This window comes from Nicotiana tomentosiformis, chromosome 2, assembly GCF_000390325.3.
Source record: "Nicotiana tomentosiformis chromosome 2, ASM39032v3, whole genome shotgun sequence".
NCBI classification, from domain to species: domain Eukaryota; kingdom Viridiplantae; phylum Streptophyta; class Magnoliopsida; order Solanales; family Solanaceae; genus Nicotiana; species Nicotiana tomentosiformis.
The window spans coordinates 152356896-152380929 of record NC_090813.1 but is presented as its reverse complement, the minus strand read 5'-3'; the positions used below and the strand labels follow the sequence as shown (position 1 = coordinate 152380929).

The window sequence follows — 24034 nt, the reverse complement described above, 5'->3', positions numbered from 1 at the left end:
GTAAAGGAAAGGCGAACGAGAGGCCTCCCACATCACAAAAGAGGACCTTAATGTTCGTTGACATGAAAGTAAATGGCAGACCTATTCGGGCATTGATAGACACGGGTGCTAGCCATAACTACCTGGCCTCAACTCAGGTGCAACGCCTCGGTCTAGCAGTGCAAAAATGCAAGGGTCGTGTCAAGGCTATCAACTCTCCATCTCAGCAAGTGAGTGGAATAGCCAAAGAAGTGCCAATCAAGCTTGGCCATACAAGGGAATCTTCGACCTACACATAGCTATCATCGATGACTTCGAACTGATAGTGGGATTGGAATTCCTCAGGCAGACCAATACCATCCCGGTACCATATGCCAACATGCTCCTAATGATGGGAGACAACGGGGCCAAACCCCACACCGTACCGTGCATATCAAACAGGGAACCAACAGACCTGAACCCACGGTTCCGGCTGCCCTCAACATCATCAAACAGGCATCACATCATCGGGGTCCAATAGCTCATGGCGCCCCTCATTGTGTGAAGACTTGTCAAGCATTCCCAAAGGACAAGTCGGATCACCCAGCACAAGTGGGACTCTTGGAGCCGCTACCTGTCCCACAGAGACCTTGGGAAAGCATTTCCCTAAATTTCATCACAGGATTACCCAAGGTCAGAAATCATGCAACCATCATGGTCGTAGTAGACCAGTTTTCCAAGTATGCTACCTTCATCGCAGCCCCACAGAACATATCAGCAGAAGATACAGCTCGACTCTTCTTCTCTCATGTTGTCAAACATTGGGGTATGCCCAGCAATATCATTAGTGACTGCGACCCACGCTTCACTAGCATGTTTTGGACCCAACTCTTCAGTTGCCTCGGATCCAAATTGAGTTACAACTCAAACCATCATCATCAGCAAACATATGATCAAACAGACCAGTTCAATGACATGTTGGAGGAATATCTCCGCCAATTTGCAACCGAGTCACAAACACATTGGGTAAAGCTTCTGGATGCTACTCAGCTGTGTTTCAATTCACAAAAGTGCGCCCATACAAATAAAAGCGCTTTTGAAATTGTTACCGGATAGCAACCGCTACTCCCACAAAATGTGAATGCACCAAACATACCATCATCATCTCATCGAGCTGCCAGTTTCTCGACAAATAGGAACAAACTTTGAAGATAGTGCGGAGCTATCTTGTCAATGCCCAAGACAGGGCAACGAGGCATGCCGAACAAAACCGTCGCTTTGCCCAACATCAAGCAGGGGACAAAGTGATGGTAAGAACCCCGAGGCGGAACTTGTTTGCAAAGAGGACCCAAGATCCTCGCCTATTGCCAGGCTACATCGGCCCTTTTTCCATTGAAAGGCGCATCGGGAAATCCACATACCAGCTGAACACACCATCCTGGTGGAAAATCCATCCAGTCTTCCATGTCAGCCGCCTCAGGCCATTTCAGAAATGCATGGAAGATCATTCAGAAAGACATCTCACAACACCGAGGGGAACAGACCTCCCAGCCAACAAGAGCCTGACCAATCATCATCATCCATCAGGTAAGGCTCCGAGGACGTCGCCAACTCAGGTCGGGAAGAATGTCATGGGCTGCTTTCCATCATCGACACATGACCCCTTGGACGTGCCCCGTGGCGTCCCGGCAAGCCTCCCAACGCCTAGCGCCACGGTCGGCCCCGTGGTCTCGGCAGCACCAAGTGACAAGCGAGCATGCGCCTCTGTTGCCCCACCGACAATCAGTGCCAGCACCCAGCGGCTGGCACACCCAGACAGTGCCCCGCGCGCAGACCCAATGCCAAGCACCAGCGCCCAGCCGCTGGCAGATCCAAATAGTGCCGCGCGCGCCCACAGCAATGCGCGCGCAGACCCTGCTGCTCAAGACAAAGTTGCTGCCATCGGACTTGCTTCCATAGAAGACTAAGTCCTTTTCATTGTAATTATAGAGTAGTTTTACTTCATTCATTTTCAGTGTGCTTCTACAGCTTTCTTAGGTCAACTCATGTAACTTTGGTTTATTTTTTTTAAGCATTATTAAGGGGGACCAAAGCATTCAAACATTCAAGCATTCAAACAATTCTCTGTACTGGTGTCTCTCCCCCGATACCGCATTGCATCTTGTAATAGCTTTCATCATCATCAATACAATCATCAGCTTTCATCATCAATTGCTCATTTTCCGCTGCTCAATTGCTCACGACATTGGTTTTTTCGTACGACACTGACAATCTAGTCTAGCGTACGGCGAGGACCTCAGTTGGCGCATAGCAACCGCACTGACATCGGTTGCTTAGCCTGTCGCCCTTCCAAGGAACTTCAGGAAGGCGCCGCGTAACAATACGTATGTATTTATTAGTTTTAAGGTCTTACCAGACATTTCTAAGTAAGCTAAGTTTTCTAAAATTAATTGATATGCTTGTCTACTGTGAGGCAGTGACATGCTCATTTTTTTCCATTTTTAAACTAATATATAATTTATCAATTACCTTTTAAGAATTTGCCTGCCTTAGAAATGTGGGGCATATTTAAAAAAACTCAGGAAATGGAGCTTTCACTTATATCATTACTTTCTATATTTTTTATTGCAGACTGGACATATTCATGTATTGTATATCCGTCCCTTATTTGTGCTGGTCCTGCTGACCAACTCAAACACTGTTTATGCTTCAATTCATCAGCTCTACAGAAGAGAATACTATTGAATTTGCTGGTAAGAATTTTATGATTTACTGAGTATGAAGAAGTTGTATGTGTTTTTTGAAACCATTCATTGAATTTGTGTATGTCGCATGAAACTTTTGATATTAGGTCATGCGAATGGGCTAAAGCCTAAACTTATTGCTTATGATTTTACCCCATGTTGTATAAGTAGCTGATATCTAGGATTTGTATTTTGGAGTCTCGAACATGTAATCTCAAATGCTTTACTGATCTTCTTTTGATGTTCTTAAATGGTTGCACCTGGAGACGTCCAGGCATTTTCTCCTTTTACTCCCTACTCCAGACAAAATCAAAAAACAAAAATGAATAAGAAAATAATTAAAAAATCTAACCTATAACAATTATCACCTGTTGAATCCTTTTAGCTAACTCTTGGACCTATTTTTTCTTTTTTCTGAAGAAATTAACTCTTGGAGTTTTACTCATTGGAATTTGATGTCTTCTCTTAGATTGAGCCCGATATTTCTTTCAGGTACTGTTTATGCTATTTCTTCCTTTATAGTCAAGGCTTCATGTTGTGCAAGTGTATCTGTGCTCTTTCTTCCTTTATTGTCAAGGGCTTCATTTTGTACAAGTGTTATCTGTTCATGTACATCTACCATGTCGTATCATGCGTAGGTATATGTATACATAACATCATCAAGCCTCTGAGGGCATTCCATCATATCGTCTCAGCCTTTATGGGCAAAATCATCAACGTATACCAACTAATCAGATGGTGGTGCGTATATAATGCCGTAACCTTTTCCCATATTCCATATACATATAATATGAGTATATAGCGCCATCTGGTCATGGGTCAATGTACATGTATAAATGAATGAAATGCATAAGAAGTAAGTTTATAAGATTTCTCGGAATGTCATAAGATCAATATGCCTTCGGATAAGTTTTATCAATTACGTATTTCTCTGAGACCCATGAACAAAAGATATAATAATAAGACACATGGGGAATCAAGAACAATGGGTAGACGGGTCCTAGGAAAGCTACAAAATTCAACTAGAATTCACATTTAGAGAATTTTGCATACAACTTCCCTTTTTTTAGAACTCTAAGCACAGTACGCAAATGATTTGCATGCTCAGTCTCTGAACGGGAATAACCCAATATATCATCGATAAATACAATCACGAAACTCAAAGTTCATGTATCTGGCCCTGAATGTTGTCTTCGGAATATCTTTCTCCTTAACTCTTACCTAATGGTACCCGGACCTCAAGTCTATCTTCGAGAAACACTTGGCACCTTGCAACTGATCAAATAAATCATCGATATTCGGGAGCGGGTACTTATTCTTGATCGTCACCTTATTCACCTATCTACTCAAATGAGCGCCACGTACCTTATCCTTGTTTATTATCAAACTCGTCCTCATAAAACAACATAACATATACATAACCCTGACTTGGTAATACTTCAAGAAGAAGTGGAGCTCACTAACCAAAAGTTGATAACTGGAGGCAACCTACTGTAGAGGGTCATCACCTCGTCCTATATGAGAGCCTCGATCAGACACACTTCGAAGCGGAATCTTCATATCCTTATCAACTACCTTCCTCCTCTTGGCCTGACTACTCTCCTCTTCCTCTGCATAGCCCATGACATACACAAACGAACCTTGATTGATGGACTCCCAAGACTGTGGACTATCTGGAACCTCAGAAGAGCTGGGGTCTGTAAATACCTTGACAGAGTTTTGAGCTTGAGGGAAATCCGGTTGTGCCAATCCGTGTACCACTCCCATTATACCCTGATCAACGGGCCCTGATAATGAAATTAAGGGCCTTGGTGAGGTCAGAACTCCTCTCACCCCATTTGCTATCGGCGAAATTCAAACTACTCAAACGGATGACTCATATGGATCCTCAGAAGGATCCTTCTCAATAGAACCCATGATCTCCGATGGGTCTGACTCCATAGTGTAGCTTATATCTCCTTTTATCACTTTTGTAGCCTTCTGACCCGTGCTAGCGGCTGGCACCTGTCGTCTAGTAGTAATAGGCATTACTAAGAACATAAATAAGGTAAAGATTAAGAGTGAATACTTACGAATCAGTTCTATCACTCAATCTAGATTAGAAATAAAAGTAACCATCCTAAATATCTTGTAGCCTCTTGTCTATAAGTGTGGTGCACAACGCACCCATAAATAAGACTTTACTAGACACGGTCTGTAGATAACCCTAGGACAGAACTGCTCTGATTCCACTTTTGTCAGGACCCAAACCGATGGGCCATGACGAGTGCCCGAGTCCTACCTGTCGAACACCCCTAAGCATGCGTCTAAGATATAAACATGAATTAAGGGTAGGTCATGAATAACATCTGTCAATAAACTGCTGAATTACGTGAATAACATACTTGAGGAAAACATGTCCAAAATACATATATACATATACATGCGGAATACGGTAGGGCGAGCCGACAGGGCTGCTATAGACAACTATATATCCAAAACTAGAAGCCGACAAGGCCACATATTTTTCAACTATACATGACTGTCTACAGATATTTAATAGAGTGTACAACTATATGAAGGACGGGACTGGGCCCCGTCATACCCATATATACATACAAAAATAGCGTACCAAAATATATAACAGCTCCGGTGTACACCAACTGATCAGGTGGTGGTACGTATATAACGCCGTAACCATTTCCCATATCCCATATAAATATAATATACGTGTATATAATGCTATATGGTCATGGGTCAATGTACATGTATAAATGAATGAAATGCATAAGAATTAAGTTAATAATATTTCCCGGAATGCCATAAGATCAATAAGTTTTATCAATAATGTATTTCTCTGAGACCCATGAACAGAAGATATAATAATTGTAATGACCGGGCCGGTCGTTCCGAGATTTATAGCCCCATTTCCACCATTTTTGCTTCTTTATGTGTTATTCAGTTGTATTATGTTATACGAAGTTAGTTAGTTCGGGTCCGGAGTGGTTTCGGAGTGGAATGAGACACTTAGTTTCCTATTTAAAAGTTCTTAGGCTTGAATCCGAGGGTAATTTGGTGTCTTGATGTTATTTTGAGTGATTCAAAGGTTCGACTAAGTTTTTATGTTGATATATGACTTGTTGGTATTTTTGGTTGAGGTGCCAATGGTCTCAGGGTGATTCTGGATGGTTAACGGATTTGTTGAAGTTAGAAAATGCAGCGGAAGCTACTGCTACTGATATTTCCGCACCTGCGGAAGGGGGAGTCGCAGGTGCGTTTGGGGTAGCCGCAGATGCAGAAATGGAAGGCTAAGGCTGGGAATGCAAGTGAGAAGGATTGGCCGCATCTGCGAGCCCGCAGGTGCGAGGCCTTGAGCGCAGATGCAGAAAGGGAGAGTTGAGCCGGTTCCGGAAGCGGAAGTGTTGCGCAGGTGCATGCCCGTAGGTGAAGAACCTGGGGCGCAGGTGCGGAATTTGAGGACTTAAGTGGTTCTCGCAAGTGCGAGGATTCAACCGCAGGTGCGGTTCCGCAGGAGCAGACATTTGGCCGCAGGTGCGAATGTGCTGGGCAGAAAAGCCCCAGCTCGTGGTTTTGTCTTCATTTTTCAATTTTTGGAATTTGAGAAACTCGGGAGATAGGCGATTTTTCGAAGGTTTTCAAGGAGCAACGTTGGGGTAAGTGATCCTAACCCACAATGGTATAAATTTCGTGAATCTATGGATTTATTCATCATTAATTAGTAGGATTTCTAAAGTGAAATGAGGGGTTAGGGCTTGGGATTTCTCGAGAGTAATTTAAGGATTTGAAGGACCAAACGATGTCGGATTTTGATGAATTTTGTATGGTCAGACTCGTGAGTGGATGAGATTTCTAGTTTTGTAAATTTTGTTAGATTTCGAGATGTGGGCCCGAGGGCCGGGTTTTCTTGTGGAATTCATTCCATTAGCATATATTGATGGTATTGTACTGATTGTGAATAGATTCAGAACATTTGGAGGCCGAGTCGAGAGGCAAGAGCATCGAAGGGTAGAGATTTGACCGGTTTGAGGTAAGCAACGATTGTAAATCTAGTCCTGAGGGTATGAAACCTCGGATTTCATATCATTTACTATTCTGAGGTGACGCACATGCTAGGTGACGGGCGTGTGGGCATGCACCTTTGGGGATTGTGACGCCCTGTTTGGCCCTTGTTTCAGTGCTGTTTGGACCCTTAGGGGCCTTTTCTTACTATCCCCTCACTAATTTCGATTGAAAATTTATACTCGGTCATGGTTATACCTGTTTACTGCATAACTCAGTTTTTATTACCCTATTTTGATGCATATAAATGTTGTTTTGGGCTGAATACCCTGTTTACTGAGAGCCCGAGTGGCTTGAGAGATTTATGACTGAGTGAGGCCGAGGGCCTAATTTGTGAGGATATTTATGGGATCGGGCTGCATGCCGCATCATATTTGATATAGGCTGAGGTCCTGAGTGATTTATACCATGATTTGGCTTGATATAGTGCTTGGGCTGAAAGAGCCCCTCCGGAGTCTGTACATACCCCCAGTGAGCACAGGTACCTACTGAGTGTGAGTGCGGAGTGCTGACTGATTGGGAGGCATGAGTGATTGTGAGGTATGCCCGAGAGGTATGAGTGATTGTGAGGTATGCCCGAGTGGCATGAGTGATTGTGAGGTATGCCCGAGAGGCATGAGTGACTGTGAGGTTTGCCCGAGGGGTTGTATATGAGTGATGTTTTGCCCGAGGGGTTGTATATGAGTGATGTTTTGCCCGAGGGGCTATTTATGATTTCATCATTTTTCCTCACCTTTGCATTGAGCCTCTGTTTGAAAACTGTGGAAAAATATCTTTAAATAATTTTACTGGAACTGGGTTTAAAAGAGATGATTTGATTCAAACACTGATTTTTAAAGCATGTTGTATTTTTACCGAGATTTCATAATATTAACTTTATATGCTTTATTGCTTATCACTACTACTCAGTCTTTATTTATTGTTGTTACTTACTGAGTTGGCATACTCACGTTACTCCCTGCACCTTCTGTGTAGATCCAGGTATAGCTGGACACGGTAGTGGCTGATGACTATTCCAGTTGCAGATTTTCTCGGGGATAACAAGGTAGCTGCTTGGCAATCGCAGCCCTGCTCTTCTCCCTCTTATCTTCCTTTAGTTGTATTTAGCTATTTTCCAGGCTATGTTACTCTTGATATTGTCAGACAAATTGTAGTAGATGCTCATGACTGGTGAGACCCCGATGTCGGGCTTTTCTTTTCCGCACTTTTGTTTTGATTTGAACTCCTTTACGAAGGTTTTTATGTTAAATAGCCTTGAAATATTTTTTGAAATGAAAATATCGGTTTGTTTTGGAAATGAGTCGGCTTGCCTAGTTCCACGATAGGCGCCATCACGACAGGACTAGTTTGGGTTGTGGCAAGTTAGTATAAGAGCCTAGGTTACATAGGTCTCACGAGTCATGAGCGGGTTTAGTAGAGTTTTGCAGATCGGTAAGGAGATGTCTGTACTTATCTTCGAGAGGCTGCAGAACCTTTAGGAAACTCCACATTCTTGAATTCTTGTCGTGCGAATCTGTTGATTCTAGTAACTAAACATTTGTTGTTTCATTCTCTCACAGATGGTGAGGACTCGTGCTACCGGTCAAGAGGGCCAGCCACCAGTACCACCAGCCAGGGCCGTGAGAGGCCGAGGCCATGGTAGAAGTCGTGGTAGGGGCAGAGGTGCAACCCGCACCGCAGCTGGGGCAGTACCTGCAGATCTACCGGTTGCCCTAGATCAGGACCAGATTCCAGTTGTTGATGCACCAGCTAAGGCACCACCTGTCCTATAGTGATTCCAGGCTTTCAGGAGGCCCTAACTCAGATTCTGACAGCGTGTACCGCCCTTTCTCAGGTGGTCTCTATCTCGACGGCCGTAGCCACTTCTTAGGCCAGGGGAGGTACAGGCACTCAGACTCCCATCGCTCGTACACCCGAGTAGGTTGTTCAGGGACTCCAGACACCGGGGGCACCACCAGCCCAGCCGGTTGCAGCTGCACAGGATTATGTAGTTCCTGCTATGCCTGAGGATGATCGGCGTAGGTTGGAGAGGTTTGGGAGACTCCAGCCACCACCTTTTAGTGGCACAGAGAGAGAGAGGATGCTCAGGACTTCTTGGATAGATGTCAGAGGATACTCTGTACAACTGGTATTCTAGAGACTTGTGGGGTCTCATTCACTACTTTTCAATTTTCTGGGGCTACACTCAGATGGTGGGAGACTTACGAGAGGCGTAGGCCTGTTGGCGCAGCACCCCTTACTTGGCAGCAGTTCTCCGTAGTCTTTTTGGAGAAGTTCGTGCCTCGGTCCCGCAGAGAGGAGTTGCGAAGACAGTTTGAGCGGCTTCACCGGGGTGATATGTCTGTGACACAGTATGAGATGCAGTTCTCCGAGTTTGCCCGTCATGCGATCTAGTTGGTTCTCACAGATAGGGAGAGGATCATGAGGTTTATTGATGGCCTCACGTTTCAGCTACAATTGCTTATGACCAGAGAGAGGGTGTCTGGTGCTACCTTTGATGAGGTTGTCGACATTGCTCGATAGATTGAGATGGTTTGCGGTCAGGAGAGGGTTGAGAGGGAGGTTAAGAGGCCTCGTGGTCAGGGTGGATTAAACGATGCTCCTTTTGGGGGTCAGTTCCAGCACGGTAGAGGTAGTCAGTTCAGACAGGCTCAGTCAGCTCGGCCATTTCACCGTGGTGCATCATCTGGCCATGGTTTTCATAGTTCTCATCAGGGCCACTCATCACTTAGTGCCCTTCCAGCTCAGAGTTTGTCCCGTGCTCCACCAGTTTAGGGCTCCTCTATGCCAGGTTCTTCTATTAGTTATCCCGGTGCTCGGGGCTCCCTTCAGTTCTCGCCACCAGCACCAGGGAGTTGTTTTGAATGTGAGGAGTTTGGGCATATGTGGAGGCAGTGTCCTCGTCATCATGGAGGTATATCTCAACAGAGGAATCAGCTTTCGACTTCAGCACCCGCCCAGTCAGCTCAGGGTAGAGGCCAGTTAGCTAGGGGTCGCCCTATAGGGGGAGGTAGATCAGGGGGTGGTCAGGCCCATTTCTATGCCCTCCCTGCCAGACCAAATGCTATTGCTTCAGTTGCTGTGATTACAGGTATTGTCTCAGTTTGTCACAGAGATGCCTCAGTATTATTTGACCCTGGTTCCATATGTTCATATGTTTCCTCATATTTTGCCTATTTTCTGGATATGCCCCATAACTCTTTAGTTTCATCTGTTCATGCATCTACTCCTGTGGGCGATACTATTGTTGTGGACCGCATATATCGGTCATGCGTGGTGACTATTGGGGGTTTGGAGACCCAAGTAGACCTTTTGCTACTCAGTATGGTTGACTTTGATGTGATATTGGGTATGGATTGGTTATCTCCATGTCATGCTATTCTATATTGTCACACAAAGACCGTGGCGTTGGCGGTGCCGGGACTTCCGAGGGTTGAATGGAGCGGCTCTGTAGATTATGTACCAAGTAGGGTGATTTCATATTTGAAGGCTTAGCGTATGGTTAAGAAGGGTTGCCTGTCTTATTTGGCTTTTGTGAGGGATGTTAGTACAGAGACTCCTACTATTGATTCGGTTCCCATAGTACGTGATTTTCTGGATGTGTTTCCTGCAAATCTGCCAGGCATGCCGCCTAACAGGGATATTGACTTTGGTACTGATTTGGTGTCGGGCACTCAGCCTATTTCTATTCCACCATAACGTATGGCACCGACGGAGTTGAAGGAATTGAAAGAACAGCTTCAGGAACTCTTTGGTAAGGGGTTTATTAGGCCTAGTGTGTCACCTTGGGGTGCACCAGTTCTATTTGTGAAGAAGAAGGATGGTTCCATGAGAATGTGCATTGATTATAGGCAGCTGAACAAGGTCACAGTCAAGAACAAGTATCCTTTGCCTCATATTGATGATTTATTTGACCAGCTTCAGGGAGCGAGGGTGTTCTCCAAGATTGATTTGAGGACCGGTTATCACCAGCTGAAGATTCGGGATTCGAATATTCTTAAGACAACTTTCAGGACCCGATATGGTCATTATGAGTTCTTAGTGATGTCTTTTGGGCTGACCAATGCCCCAGCAGCGTTCATGCATTTGATGAACAGTGTATTCCAGCCCTATTTGGACTCATTCATTGTTGTATTCATTGATGACATCCTGGTATACTCTCGTAGCCAGGAGGAGCACGCTCAGCATTTGAGGATTATATTACAAAGATTGAGGGAGGAGAAGATTTATGCAAAGTTCTCCAAGTGTGAGTTTTGGCTCAGTTCAGTAGCATTCTTGGGGCACGTGGTGTCCAGTGAGGGTATTCAGGTGGATCCGTAGAAGATAGAGGCAGTGTAGAGTTGGCCTAGACCGTCCTCAGCCATGGAGATTAGGAGTTTTCTTAGTTTGGCGGGTTATTACTGTCGCTTTGTGGAGGGATTTTTATCTATTGCTTCGCCCTTGACCAGATTGACCCAAAAGGGTGCTCCATTTAGGTGGTCAGACGAGTGTGAGGAGAGCTTTCAGAAGCTCAATACTGCTTTGACCATAGCTCTAGTGTTAGTTCTGCCATCAGCTTCAGGTTCTTACACCCTCTATTGTGATGCCTCGAGGATAGACATTGATTGTGTTCTGATGCAAGAGGGTAGGGTGATTGCCTATGCCTCGCGTCAGTTGAAGACCCATGAGAAGAACTATCCTGTCCATGATCTTGAGTTAGCAGCCATTGTTCACGCCTTGAAGATTTGGCATCATTATTTGTATGGGGTTCATTGTGAGATTTATACTGATCACCGGAGTCTGCAGCATCTGTTTAAGCAGAAAGATTTTAATTTGCATCAGCGGAGATGGTTGGAGCTTCTTAAGGACTATGATATCACTATTTTATACCATCCGGGGAAGGCCAATATGGTGGCCGATGCTTTGAGTCGCCGAGAAGAGAGTTTGGGGAGTTTAGCATATCTTCCAGTAGCAGAGAGACCTTTGGCATTAGATGTTCAGGCCTTAGCGGGCCAGCTTATGAGATTGGATATTTCGGAGCCTAGTCGGGGTATTGGTTTGCGTGGTCTCCAGGTCTTCTCTTTATGACCGTATAAGGGATTGTCAGTATGATGACCCTCACTTGCTTGTTCTTCAGAACAAGGTCCGACGAGTTAATGCTAGAGATGTGACTATTGGTAGTGACGGTGTGTTGAGGATGCAGGGCCGGATATGTGTGCCTAATGTAGATGGGCTTCGGGATTTCATTCTTGAGGAGGCCCATAGTTCGCGGTATTCCATCCATCCGGGTGCCGCGAAGATGTACCAGGATTTGAGGCAGCACTATTGGTGGAGGAGGATGAAGAAGGATATAGTTGGGTTTGTAGCTCAGTGTCTCAACTGTCAGCAGGTTAAGTATGAGCATCAGAGACTGGGTGGCTTGCTTCAGAGATTAGACATTCCGGAGTGGAAGTGGGAGCAGATCACCGTGGACTTTGTAGTTGGGCTCCCACAGACTTCGAGGAAGTTTGATGCCATTTTGGTTATTGTGGATCGGCTGACCAAGTCTACGCACTTCATTCCAGTTGGTACTACTTACACTTCAGAGCGGTTGGCTGAGATTTACATCCGAGAGATTGTTCGCCTGCATGGTGTCCCAGTTTTCATCATTTCAGATAGAGGTACTCAGTTTACATCATAGTTTTGGAGGGCCGTGCAGCGAGAGTTGGGTACTCAAGTTGAGTTGAGCACAACTTTTCACTCTCAGACGGACGGGCAGTCTGAGCGCCTATTCAGATATTGGAGGACATGTTGCGCACTTGTGTCATTGACTTTGGGGGTTCATGGGACCAGTTTCTGCCACTCACGGAGTTTGCATATAACAACAGTTATCAGTCGAGTATTCACATGGCTCACTGCGAGGCTTTATATGGGAGGAGGTGTAGATCTCCGGTTGGATGGTTTGAGCCGGGTGAGGCTAGGCTCTTGGGTACAGACTTGGTCCAGGATGCATTAGATAAGGTGAAATTGATTCAGGAGCGGTTTCGCACGGTGCAGTCTAGGCAGAAGAGCTATGCGGATAGGAAGGTCTGTGATGTATCTTTCATGGTTGGGGAAGAAGGTTTTGCTGAAGGTATCACCCATGAAGGGTGTCGTGAGGTATGGGAAGAGGGGCAAGTTGATTTCCGGTTCATTGGGCCTTTTGAGGTTCTTCAGAGGATAGGGGAGGTGGCTTATAAGCTTGCCTTGCCACCCAACTTGTCAAGTGTACACCCAGTGTTTCATGTTTCTATGCTCCGGAAGTATATTGGAAATCCGTTCCATGTTTTGGATTTTAGCATGGTTCATTTGGAGAGTGATATGACTTATGATGTGGAGCCGGTGGCTATTTTGGATCGGCAGGTTCAAAGGATGAGGTCAAAGGACATAGCTTCAGTGAAGGTGCAATGGAGAGGGCAGCCGGTGGAGGAGGACACCTGGGCGACCGAGCGGGATATACGGAGCAAATATCCACGCCTATTTGAGACTGCAGGTATGTTTCTAGACCCGTTCAAGGACGAATGGTTGTTTAAGATGGGGGGGATGTAATGACCCGGCCGGTCGTTCCGAGAGTTATAGCCCCGTTTCCCTTATTTTTGCTTCTTTATGTGTTATTTAGCTGTATTATGTTATACCGGGTTAGTTGGTTTGGGTCCGGAGTAATTTTGAAGTGGAATGAGACACTTAGTCTCCTATTTAGAAGTTCTTAGGCTTGAATCCGAGGGTAATTTGGTGTTTTGATGTTGTTTTGAGTGATTCGAAGGTTCGACTAAGTTTGTATATTGATATATGACTTGTTGGTATTTTTGGTTGAGGTCCCGAGGGTCTCGGGGTAATTCTGGGTGGTTAACGAATTTATTGAAGTTGGAAAATGCAGCTGAAGCTGCTGCTACTGATATTTCCGCACCTGCGGAAGGGGTAGTCGCAGGTGCGTTTAGGGTAGCCGCAGATGCGAAAATGGAAGGCCAAGGCTGGGAACGCAGGTGCGAAGGATTGGCCGCATTTGCGAGCCCACAAGTGCGAGGCCTTGAGGGCAGATGCAGAAAGGGAGAGTTGAGCCGGTTCCGCAGAAGCGGAAGTGTTGCGCAGGTGCGGACTTGGGGCGTAGGTGCGAAATTTGAGGACTTAAGTGGTTCTCGCAGGTGAGAGGATTCGACCGCAGGTGCGGTTCCGCAGGAGCATACATTTGGCCGTATGTGCGAATGTGCTGGGCAGAAAAGCCCCAGCACGTGGTTTTGTCTTCATTTTTCAATTTTCGGATTTGAGAAACTCGGGAGAGAGGCGATTTTTCGAAGGTTTTCAAGGAGCAATGTTGGGGTAAGTGATCCTAACCCATAATGATATAAATTTCGTGAATCTATGGCTTTGTTCATAATTAGTAGGATTTTCGAAGTGAAATGAGGGGTTAGGGCTTGGGGATTTCTCGAGAGTAATTTAAGGATTTGAAGGACCAAACGATGTCGGATTTTGATGAATTTGGTATGGTTAGTCTCGTGAGTGGATGAACTTTCTAGTTTTGTAATTTTTGTCGGATTTTGAGACGTGGGCCGCGGCTCGAACTTTTTAGATTGAACAATGTACGGGAAAGTAAAGAAAAATTTTTGCCGAAAATGTGCATTTATGCAGTCCATTATGCGACCGCATAATCACTCTGCGAGCCGCATAATGGCCGCAGAAGTGAGCAGGTGAGGGCTATTCTGGAAGCAGCTATACGGTCGACTATGCGACCACATAACTGTTATGCGGTGCATTATGCGACCGCATAATAGTTATGCGGACCGCATATTGACCGCATATACAGGCAGTTCTTTTGGCTATTTTGTAATCAATTATGCGACCGATATGCGTCCCCATAACCATTATGCGGTCGCATATGCGACCGCAGAACCTGTTCCGGAGCTCCATTTTTGGGTTTTTAAAATCCGACCCTATTTCATTAAATACACTCTTTGGGTCATTTTTGAGCTATTCTCTGACATTTTAGAGTGAGAGAGGGTGCCCTAGAGTGAGAAGGTGTTCTCCAATAATTTTTCTTCAATTCATGCCCAAGTTTTGGATGATTGAGAAGGGAAACTCACTAGGTCGTCATCCTAGAGGTAAGATTCTACACCCTAACCCTCAATTTCGAAATTTGTGTAGAAATGGATAATAAGCAAGATAAATTTATGGACATGAGAGTTGTTTATTTTACATGCATGTATTATCAAAGGGTGTAGGAAGATTGTTGAGCTAAAAATGGTAAAGATTGGGTTGTGGGATGATGAAGACCTTCATAAAAAGGACATTGAAACCTTATGCACACCTAGTGTTTGATAAAATGCTCAAGTGAGCTAGAACCATGATCATCTTCCTAATTTTGATTCAATTTGTTATATTTCTAAAATAGATTGAAGTTGCTATGAATTTCGGAACGTTTTAGAGTGTAAGGAAGCTCAAGTGAGGTATGTTGGCTAAACTCTTCTCTTAGAATTGAATCCCACGATATTCATATAAATTATACAAGTCCCGAGTGATTCATTATGAAATTGGCTATTCCAAGTAAGATTGGGTTGAACGATATATGTTCAACAAGCATTACAAATGCTCTATTCATGTTATGCTACCAATTGAGGATGCGTTAAAATATGGGTTGTGCATTAATAATATTTCGACCTTAAGTCAAGTTCAAATGAAGGCGATTATGCCAAATTTTGTGAAATATTTATATGTGCATTAGACTCCAAATTGCTCACACGTGGACTACACACTTTGATTTGAATTGCGTTTGTTGTTGATGATGAGGATGATATTTGAAATTGATAATGTGAGCATGAAATACTGAATATGACCAACATGCCAAGAATGATCTTATAATTATGGCCACTAGTGCCAATGAAATGAAAAGATGTGAAAGTATTATGAAATGTGATGATTGATATAAAAAGGTTGATGTCTCAAATAAGACGGCCTAGCCGATCGGGTTGTGATCGGACACCATGCCGCACACATGGTGGTGATTGTGCTGGAAATTATAATTGAAATGGTAATTTTGGTTGATTTTCCTAATGGATAACTTAGCCGATCGGGTCATGATCGGACTCCGTGTTAAAAATGGTGGTATTGATATTGAAAAAAATTATGGTTGATGCCTCTAATGAGATGACCTAGCCGATCGGGTTCGGACTCCGTGCTGAGAGTACTGTGGTACTGGTTTTGTGAATAATGGTATTGTGGACAATGGTATATCGATACTAAATATCTCCCAATGTGAGATGTGGAAATTAATTTGAACATTGTTTTGATCCTAAATTGAGGTTTGATGTTGATTAAGTCTTTCATTGATATTATAATAATCTTATTTTTATTATTTGTCATTCTATTGAGAGGGTATTTAATTATACATACTCGTGCTATTCGACGTTACTAACGTTCTTTTTGCCAGGGGCGCTGCATCTTTAACTGGATGCAGGTGGTTCCACAGTAGGAGATCTAGATCATTGATAGTAGTGCACCTTCTTCCCAGCTGACTTGGTGAGCCCCACTTCATTTCAAGGTCATAAATCTTTTGTATTTTGTGTATCCTGTTTGAGGTATAGCCGGGGCCTTGTTGCCGGCATTATCATTGCACTCTTCTTTATCTATAGAGGCTCCGTAGACATAGTGTGGGTTATATATTAGTGCTGGGAAAAGACAAACTATGTTATGTTGTGGATGTATTACTTGTCCATTTGAGACTTTAAAAATGATGAAACTAGTGGAAATGAATTGGTATTGTAAACATGAACACATTTTCGTCTAATTAATAATAATATGTATTATCTCTATTCGTGGATGAGTTTGGGTAGAATGAAATCTAATAGGCTTGATCGGTCGGGTTCACTCGGTTGAGCGCCGGTCGCGCTCCTCGGTTTTGGTGCATGACAGAGGTCCTGATTTGTGAGGATATTTATGGGATCGGGCTGCACGCCGCAACATGTTTGATATAGGCCAAGGGCCTGAGTGATTTATGCCATGATGTGGCTTGATATAGCGCTTGGGCTGAAGGAGCCCCTTCGGAGTCTGTACACACCCCTAGTTAGCGCAGGTACCTACTGAGTGCGAGTGCCGAGTGCTGAGTGACTGGGAGGCATGAGTGATTGTGAGGTATGCCCGAGAGGCATGAGTGATTGTGAGGTATGCCCGAGTGGTATGAGTGATTGTGAGGTATGCCCGAGAGGCATGAGTGACTGTGAGGTTCGCCCGAGGGACTGTATATGACTGATGTTTTGCCCGAGGGGCTGTTTATGATTTCATCATTTTTGCTCACCTTTGCATTGAGCCTCTGTTTGAAAACTGTTAAAAAATATCTTTAAATGATTTTACTGGAACTGGGTTTAAAAGAGATGATTTGATTCAAACACTGATTTTTAAAGCATGTTGTATTTTTATCGAGATTTCATAATATGAACTTTATATGCTTTATTGCTCGTCACTATTGCTCAGTCTTTATTTATTGTTTTTACTTACTGAGTTGGCATACTCACGTTACTCCCTGCACGTTGTGTGCAGATCCAGGTATAGCTGGACACAGTAGCGGCTGTTGACTATTCCGGTTGCAGATTTTCTTGAGGATAGCAAGGTAGCTGCCTGGCGATCACAGCCCTGCTCTTCTCCCTCTTATTTTCCTTTAGTTGTATTTATCTATTTTTCAGGCTATGTTAGTCTCGATATTGTCAGACAAATTGTAGTAGATTGTTACACCCCATATTTTCGTACGTGAAAGTACGCCATAAATAAATTGATGCTCTTCTCCCGCATTTTCGTATGTTAAAATTTCGTCGTAAGTTAACCGACGTAAAATTTGGAAATGAGGTTATTTTGAAATTATAAGCATTATGCAACTTCAAACACGTGATTAGTAAATTTGTGAAGGAAAAAGGGTAAGCAAATCGAAGAAAAGGAATTTTGTCAAAGTTTGACATTTTGGGATAAAATACGATCCGAGCTAAAATACCCGGTATTTATGGACTAGTGCCAGACATGGTACCACATGACCATGATAGTAAGGTGTATAAGGTATGTAAAAGTGAGTAGTATTTTAAGTAAGTTGAGGTAATTCGTAATTATGTGAGTAATTGATTAATTATTGGGTAATGGGAGATTACCTAGTTAACTAAAGAATTGGATAAGATTACCCCCCCTACGTGGAAGCAAATGCCTTAGGTAGTAGTGACTCTTACTTCAATAGGTTAGGTGGCTTATTTAGATTATTTTGTGACATTGACATTAGCCATTAAACATGAGGTTCAAATTATGTCCACGTTGTTTGAAGGAGCACCAGTTTTGGATGACATATTTTGCACTTCTTAAGGGTTATATTGCCAAATATGAGCTACAACAATTAGATACACTCAAATAGATGTATCATCTACAACTTCTGAGGAGCACAATTAGTATCTCTCTTGGATATATCATTAATTATCATACTTCTTGGACAAATAAGCTTGCGAAGTCTCTTCAATAGTGTCAAGAGTGCCCCACCGTACTTTCTTATGCCTAATTTGGTTTGTTATCACAGCACCATATCTCCCGTTCTTTTGCTAACGGGTGGAGCTTCATAGCTCATTTGAAACTTCACAACACAATATAGCGTGAGATTTTGCAAATTTTAAGGAGTACGGTGCAATCTTTCTCAAGAGAATCGGTTCAGGTATGTTAAGGCTATCCCTTCTTTCTTTTGGTATGGTCCAAATGATACAAATGAAACGAGCAAAATACGCAACTTCCATAAATGTCTCTATTCATAGAAATACTAGGGGTATCTATATTCTTGATTTCCCATGTGAATTATTATTATATCTTCTATTCATAGGTATCAGAAAAATATGTATTTGATAGAGTTTATCCGAAAGGCACATTGATTTTTATGACATTCCGAGAAATCTTATTAACGTATTTCATATGCATTTCATGCATTTATACATATACATTGACCCATGACCAGATGGCATTATATACGCGTATATTATATGTATATGGAATATGGAAAAAGGTTATGGCGTTATATACGCACCACTACCTGATCAGCTGGTATACATTGATGATGTTGCCCACAGTGGCTGAAATGATATGATGGGATGCCCTTAGAGGCATGATGATGTTATGAATGCATATACCCATGCATGGTATGACATTTATACGCATATGCATGCCATTATAAAAATGAAATGATTCACAGAGCTATGCAGACGTACATGTTGAGTCTTTTAGTCCATGTTTCTCTTATGTCTATTATTTACTGATTTTCATTCCTTACATACTCAATACATTATTTGTACTGACATCCCTTTTGCCTGGGGACGCTGCGTTTCATGCCCGCAGGTCTCGATAGACAGGTCGAGAGTCCTCCAAGTAGGCGATCAGCTTAGTGGAAGATGTTGGTGCACTCTATTTGCTCCGCAGTTGATTATTTGGTCAGTATGATTTAGATGTGTATTGTTTGGTATGGCGGGGCTCTGTCCCGACCTTTATGACATTTATGTATTCTTAGAGGCTTGTAGATATATATCGTGTACGTGAAAGATTGTACAGCCTTGTTGGCCTATGTTTTGAGTTTATAAATGATCATGTTGGCCTTATAGGCCCACATGTCATGTGTATATGATGATGTAATAAGAAAAATACATTATGTTGGTGCACGGTTGAGTAAGGTACCGGGTGCCCATCGTGGCCCATCGGTTTGGGTCGTGACAAAAATGGTATCAGAGCAGTTCTGTCCTAGGGAGTCTACAAGCCGTGTCTAGTAGGGTCTTGTTTATGGGTGTGTTGTGTACCACACTTATAAGCAGGAGGCTACAGGGCATTTAGGACTGTCACTCTTTCTTCTTACTCTAGATCGGGTGGTAGAGCTCAATTGTAAGAACTAAATTTCCTAAACTCTATCTTATTCATAATACGCTGATGCCTATATCTATAAAGACGGTTGGTAAGAGATATAGCTGTGGAAGAGTTGAGTCGGAGGAACTCAATTTTTGCATCATGCTTATGATGGATAAATATGAGGTATTCAGTGGATCATGTGTGTACTAAGATGTGTAAACTTGTTGATAAGGATCCCTAAGGCAAGAGTGTCTATCCACTCTTACGGTAAAAAGGTATAAAAGAATAGGAAGGTAGACACAATTTTCAGCAAGTAAAAGAAGCAAGACCAAAAAGGGTACGAGCTACCCAACTAATGAAGATTATCGCAGAGGAATATAAGCCTTTTGAGTTACCTTCAACAATAACATAGGTATGCACAATTGGCCACAACCATCTCATTTATGCCTTATGGGGGCTAACAGATGTAGTTTAAGAAAAGAACGGGATATCAGGATCCGGCTGGGTTAGAGTAACCCAAAATGGTGAATGGATTGTTTGTGCTAGTTGACATTTCCGAAGGATATTACAAAGGTGCTAATAGATCTTCTTGTGAGGCATCGAGATAGTGCACTCTAGAATATTACAATTAGATGTGAATACTAGCATGATAAAAAAATTCAGAAGATAGGCACTGAAATCCTGGAAGGGATAAATATTACCTTAGTGTGGCTCGCGTCCCTAGTAGAGCGAGAACGTTAAGTAACCCAAAGAGCCACTGGATGGAGCAAAGAAGAGCTAAAAGCAAAAGAATGTCTTTTTCGAGTTTTCAGAATAAAGTGATAGACATAAATGTTAGAGAAAAATAAGAAAAGAGTTAATAAAGCATTATGAGTAAGAAATGATAGATGGATGACAATGGTAGATCAAAAGATGACAGTATAGTCAAGTGAAGGAAAAGACGAGAGGTGACAAGCCTTGAGACAACAAAAGAGTATAGGCCATAAAGTCACATCCTCATTTCGAGAAATAAGTTTGTGACTCTAACGTGATTACCAAAAGGAAAGGTTAGACCCTAGAGTAATAGAAATCAGCATGGATTGGTTAACAAGATAAACTAAACATGAATCAGGGACTGAATGATTTGAATATGGTCGACATCATGAGAATTTCAGATTGCGTTGTAGAACTAATAGTAGAATGGACAACAGAAGAAGATTCATGAGAAATTCAGAGAATGGTCATTCAGGAAGACTCCTCCCTAAAGCAAGCAATGTGAGCAAAGTTAAGCTTAAGGGACTGTATGTGCTAGTTGCACTAAGTGTCACCATTACGAGTAAAGAATTTTGCTATCCTTGGTACAGAAAAATTACCGCAAGTCGAGTAAGGGTCATCGATGATGTGAAAGGACGCCAAAGATGAAGAGGTAAAACATCTATAGGTAGGTCATCGTAGCTCCAACTCTTAGTACTCCCCTAAAGCGGAGAATATGGAGTGGGGTGGTATTAAGTAAAAATTAAGTGGTTCTAGTAATTATGGAATGGTAAGGGGAGAATGCGATAAAAAAATGAAAAGGGGATGAGATTGCACTTATTTAAAGCCTACAGATATGCTACGATTCCAGAACATTATGCCAACACGACGTCAAGGAAAGAAAGTAAGGGTCCCTGCCCGAGATGTTATTGATAGATAAGGAGCTAGTGCGAGATGTAAGTTCAGACAAAGGAAATAACCCAAGATAGATTATGCGAAATATTGATCTGAGAATAGGCCAACGAGTAGTTAGTAATTGATTCAGGAAGAGCCTAGTTATGGCTAAACAGGAGGTTACAGACGAGTCAGCAGATCGTGATAGATAAACATAGTAAAACCCAATATAGTGAATTCAGCCTCGCAGTAATGTCATTGTAATACTTGAGAAATATTCAGATAGGAGTTGGGGTAGTTAAAGGTACCGTATGAGTATTACAGGAATAAAAGAGAGTGCCACTAGGAAGACAGTCAAAATATCAGTTCAGAAGCAACCCTACAAGCACAAGGGAATGGAAGTAAGTAACTATGGATAATTATAAGCGAGGAAGGACATGATACGACGTAATAAGCTCGCAGCTTTACAAAAGTCAGAGGGTCTTCCCTAAGTACTACAAAGAAAGACTAGTTGAGGAAATAAGGAAGAAGGCTTCAACATAAGCACAGTGACCTAAAGAGGAAACAGTCTTGTAACAACAGTCTCACAACAATATTGTATGCACTTCATAAGAAAGTGGCACCTATCGTGGCTAATGAATGGAAAGAAAAAAAAAATAAAAAGGTGATATTCAAGATCATATGGGTTGTATGGAATTCCAGTACGTGTGGTCACTAAGATAAGCCAAGTATCCATGCAATAAACGGCATAACAACCAGGAAAAGTAATTACTTACATTTAAAGAAAGATGAGAAGGAACGGAAGGAATTATTCGATCAATAATCCAGAGTTAGTTACATTATGAACGCACTTAAGATTTTGGAGTATTATCCATATAGCATATATGTTGCCAATCATACAGCCATAGAAGACTCTGGTATAAGTTAAAAGAAAGAACAGAGTCCAGGTCATAGACAAGGGATTAAATTATTAAAAGATTGTATCCTGGATATTCCATAGCATCCATGAAAGACTAAAGTAATACCATGAGCAGCAGATCGGAAGATAGCTTAAGCCTACATCAAGGCCGGTCAGAAGGAAGAGGAAACTAGAGAGTTACATCAACGAAGTAAATCAAGAATCTGATTATTGGACCCAGAAAATTATAGACATCATGATTGAGAACATTGCAGAATCACTCTTAATATCATAGGTACAAGAGAGATAGTATAGCAACCATATTCTATAACAACTTTACGATAAATCAAGTTAGTAAAGTACCAGCCTCATAAGAAGTCAGTATGAAGCTCCCACCGGATTGTATATGCACCAAAGGTACAAGTATTACAATAGAGCTTCAAGTTGTGGATGTGAATCATACCTATATGAAAGGGGGGTTCATAAAAGAGATAGAAGATGTGATGCGAGATTTTAAGGTAAGTAAGGTAAATGTGAACAATGTACGAGATACTCAACTGTAAAAGGTTGTGAATAGTCCATACTTCGGATAGAAGGCTAGAAGCGTTGGGATTCAGTATCCAGGAATGATAGCGGCGATGTGATGTCTCGCATGATATTCCAAAATAACACAAGAAAATCTATGGTGCAAGCAAGTTGAAAGAAGGTTGCGAGTAGTATAACTAGATATGTGTAGATCGTAAGCTGAAGTATGGTAAATCAACAAGGTTTTAGGAAGACTCTGTAAGGATAAGAAAGGGCGAGTGAGAAGGTGATGAGAATGAATAAGTCTTTAGGATTAAGCCCATGAAAACAAGAGAGCTGATGGTTTCTCTAAGTTATAGAAAGCTCAGTATAGCCTGAATAAACTCAAATGAGTCTAAGACTAATAGCATTTAAAAGAGATGGAATGTTGCCCTGGTAGTAAAATGAGGGTATACTTGTGATAAATGAAGGATGACGTTTGGACCTTCGATTGAGTGATGATTTGAAGGGATTTCATGAATTGTACAGGATTAAAATACCCACGTAAGTGAGTCACATTGGGATGCTATAAAGTACGGTTATTGAAGTATAGTATCGGTGCTAAGTGGATCAAGAAAATCACTTCGAATATTCCTCGATGAAAAGTAAGCCCTAGTGGCAATGTTTTACGTAAGAAGTTTCAAGATATCAGTGGTAGATTGTAGATCAAAATTGAGGTAAATCAACAATAGATGGATAGAAGTTACAAAGTACGAACTGAGATATGGCAATATTCGTAAGTTCGACAAAGTACAGACCGAAGAACTTCAATACACCTATAGATGCCCAAAGGGACATCTTATCAAGTTATGTATATGTTCCCAAAGTAAGGCCTAAAGATTGGCTAAAAGCTAAAGGGAAGAGTCGCATAGGAGCACATGCAAGGAAAAAGTCCTACAGGCTGCATTGCAGAAGGTAGCAAGAGTTACGAGATTGGAAGAATTCCGACCACAGACCGTGGTGTGAGAAAGCGGCCTAAAGGGGGGAATGCCCTGGCCTTGGGATTTATTCAAAAAATAGTTGCCTAAATGGCAAGGAGAATATTAAAGTATTCGGAAGACATAAGTGATGAAAATGATAAGTGCATCAGTCAACATTCGAGGACGAATGTTTCAAAGGCGGGAATGATGTTACACTACATATTTTCGTACGTGAAAGTACGCCATAGATAAATTGATGGAAGCTCGTAAATGAGATATTACATCCCGCATTTTCGTATGTTAAAGTTTTGTCGTAAGTTAATCGACGTAAAATTCGGGAATGAGGTTATTTTGAAATTATAAGCATTATGCTATTTCAAACACGTGATGAGTAAATTTATAAAGGAAAAAGGGTAAGCAAATCGAAGAAA

At 42.4% G+C, this 24034-nt stretch overlaps 1 protein-coding gene and 1 long non-coding RNA gene across 2 annotated transcripts; both read left to right on the top strand.

Moving 5' to 3' along the window:
- Nucleotides 1-12824: 12824 nt before the first annotated feature.
- Nucleotides 12825-13307, top strand: LOC138905877 (uncharacterized). The gene has a single exon (XM_070194390.1). It carries the CDS (start codon nt 12825-12827, stop codon nt 13305-13307), a length of 483 nt encoding a protein of 160 aa, XP_070050491.1.
- Nucleotides 13308-18123: 4816 nt separating this feature from the next.
- On the top strand, nt 18124-19351 carry LOC138905562 (uncharacterized). The gene is made up of 2 exons (XR_011413565.1): nt 18124-18426; nt 19098-19351. It is a non-coding gene; the product is annotated as an uncharacterized lncRNA (long non-coding RNA).
- Nucleotides 19352-24034: the final 4683 nt, after the last annotated feature.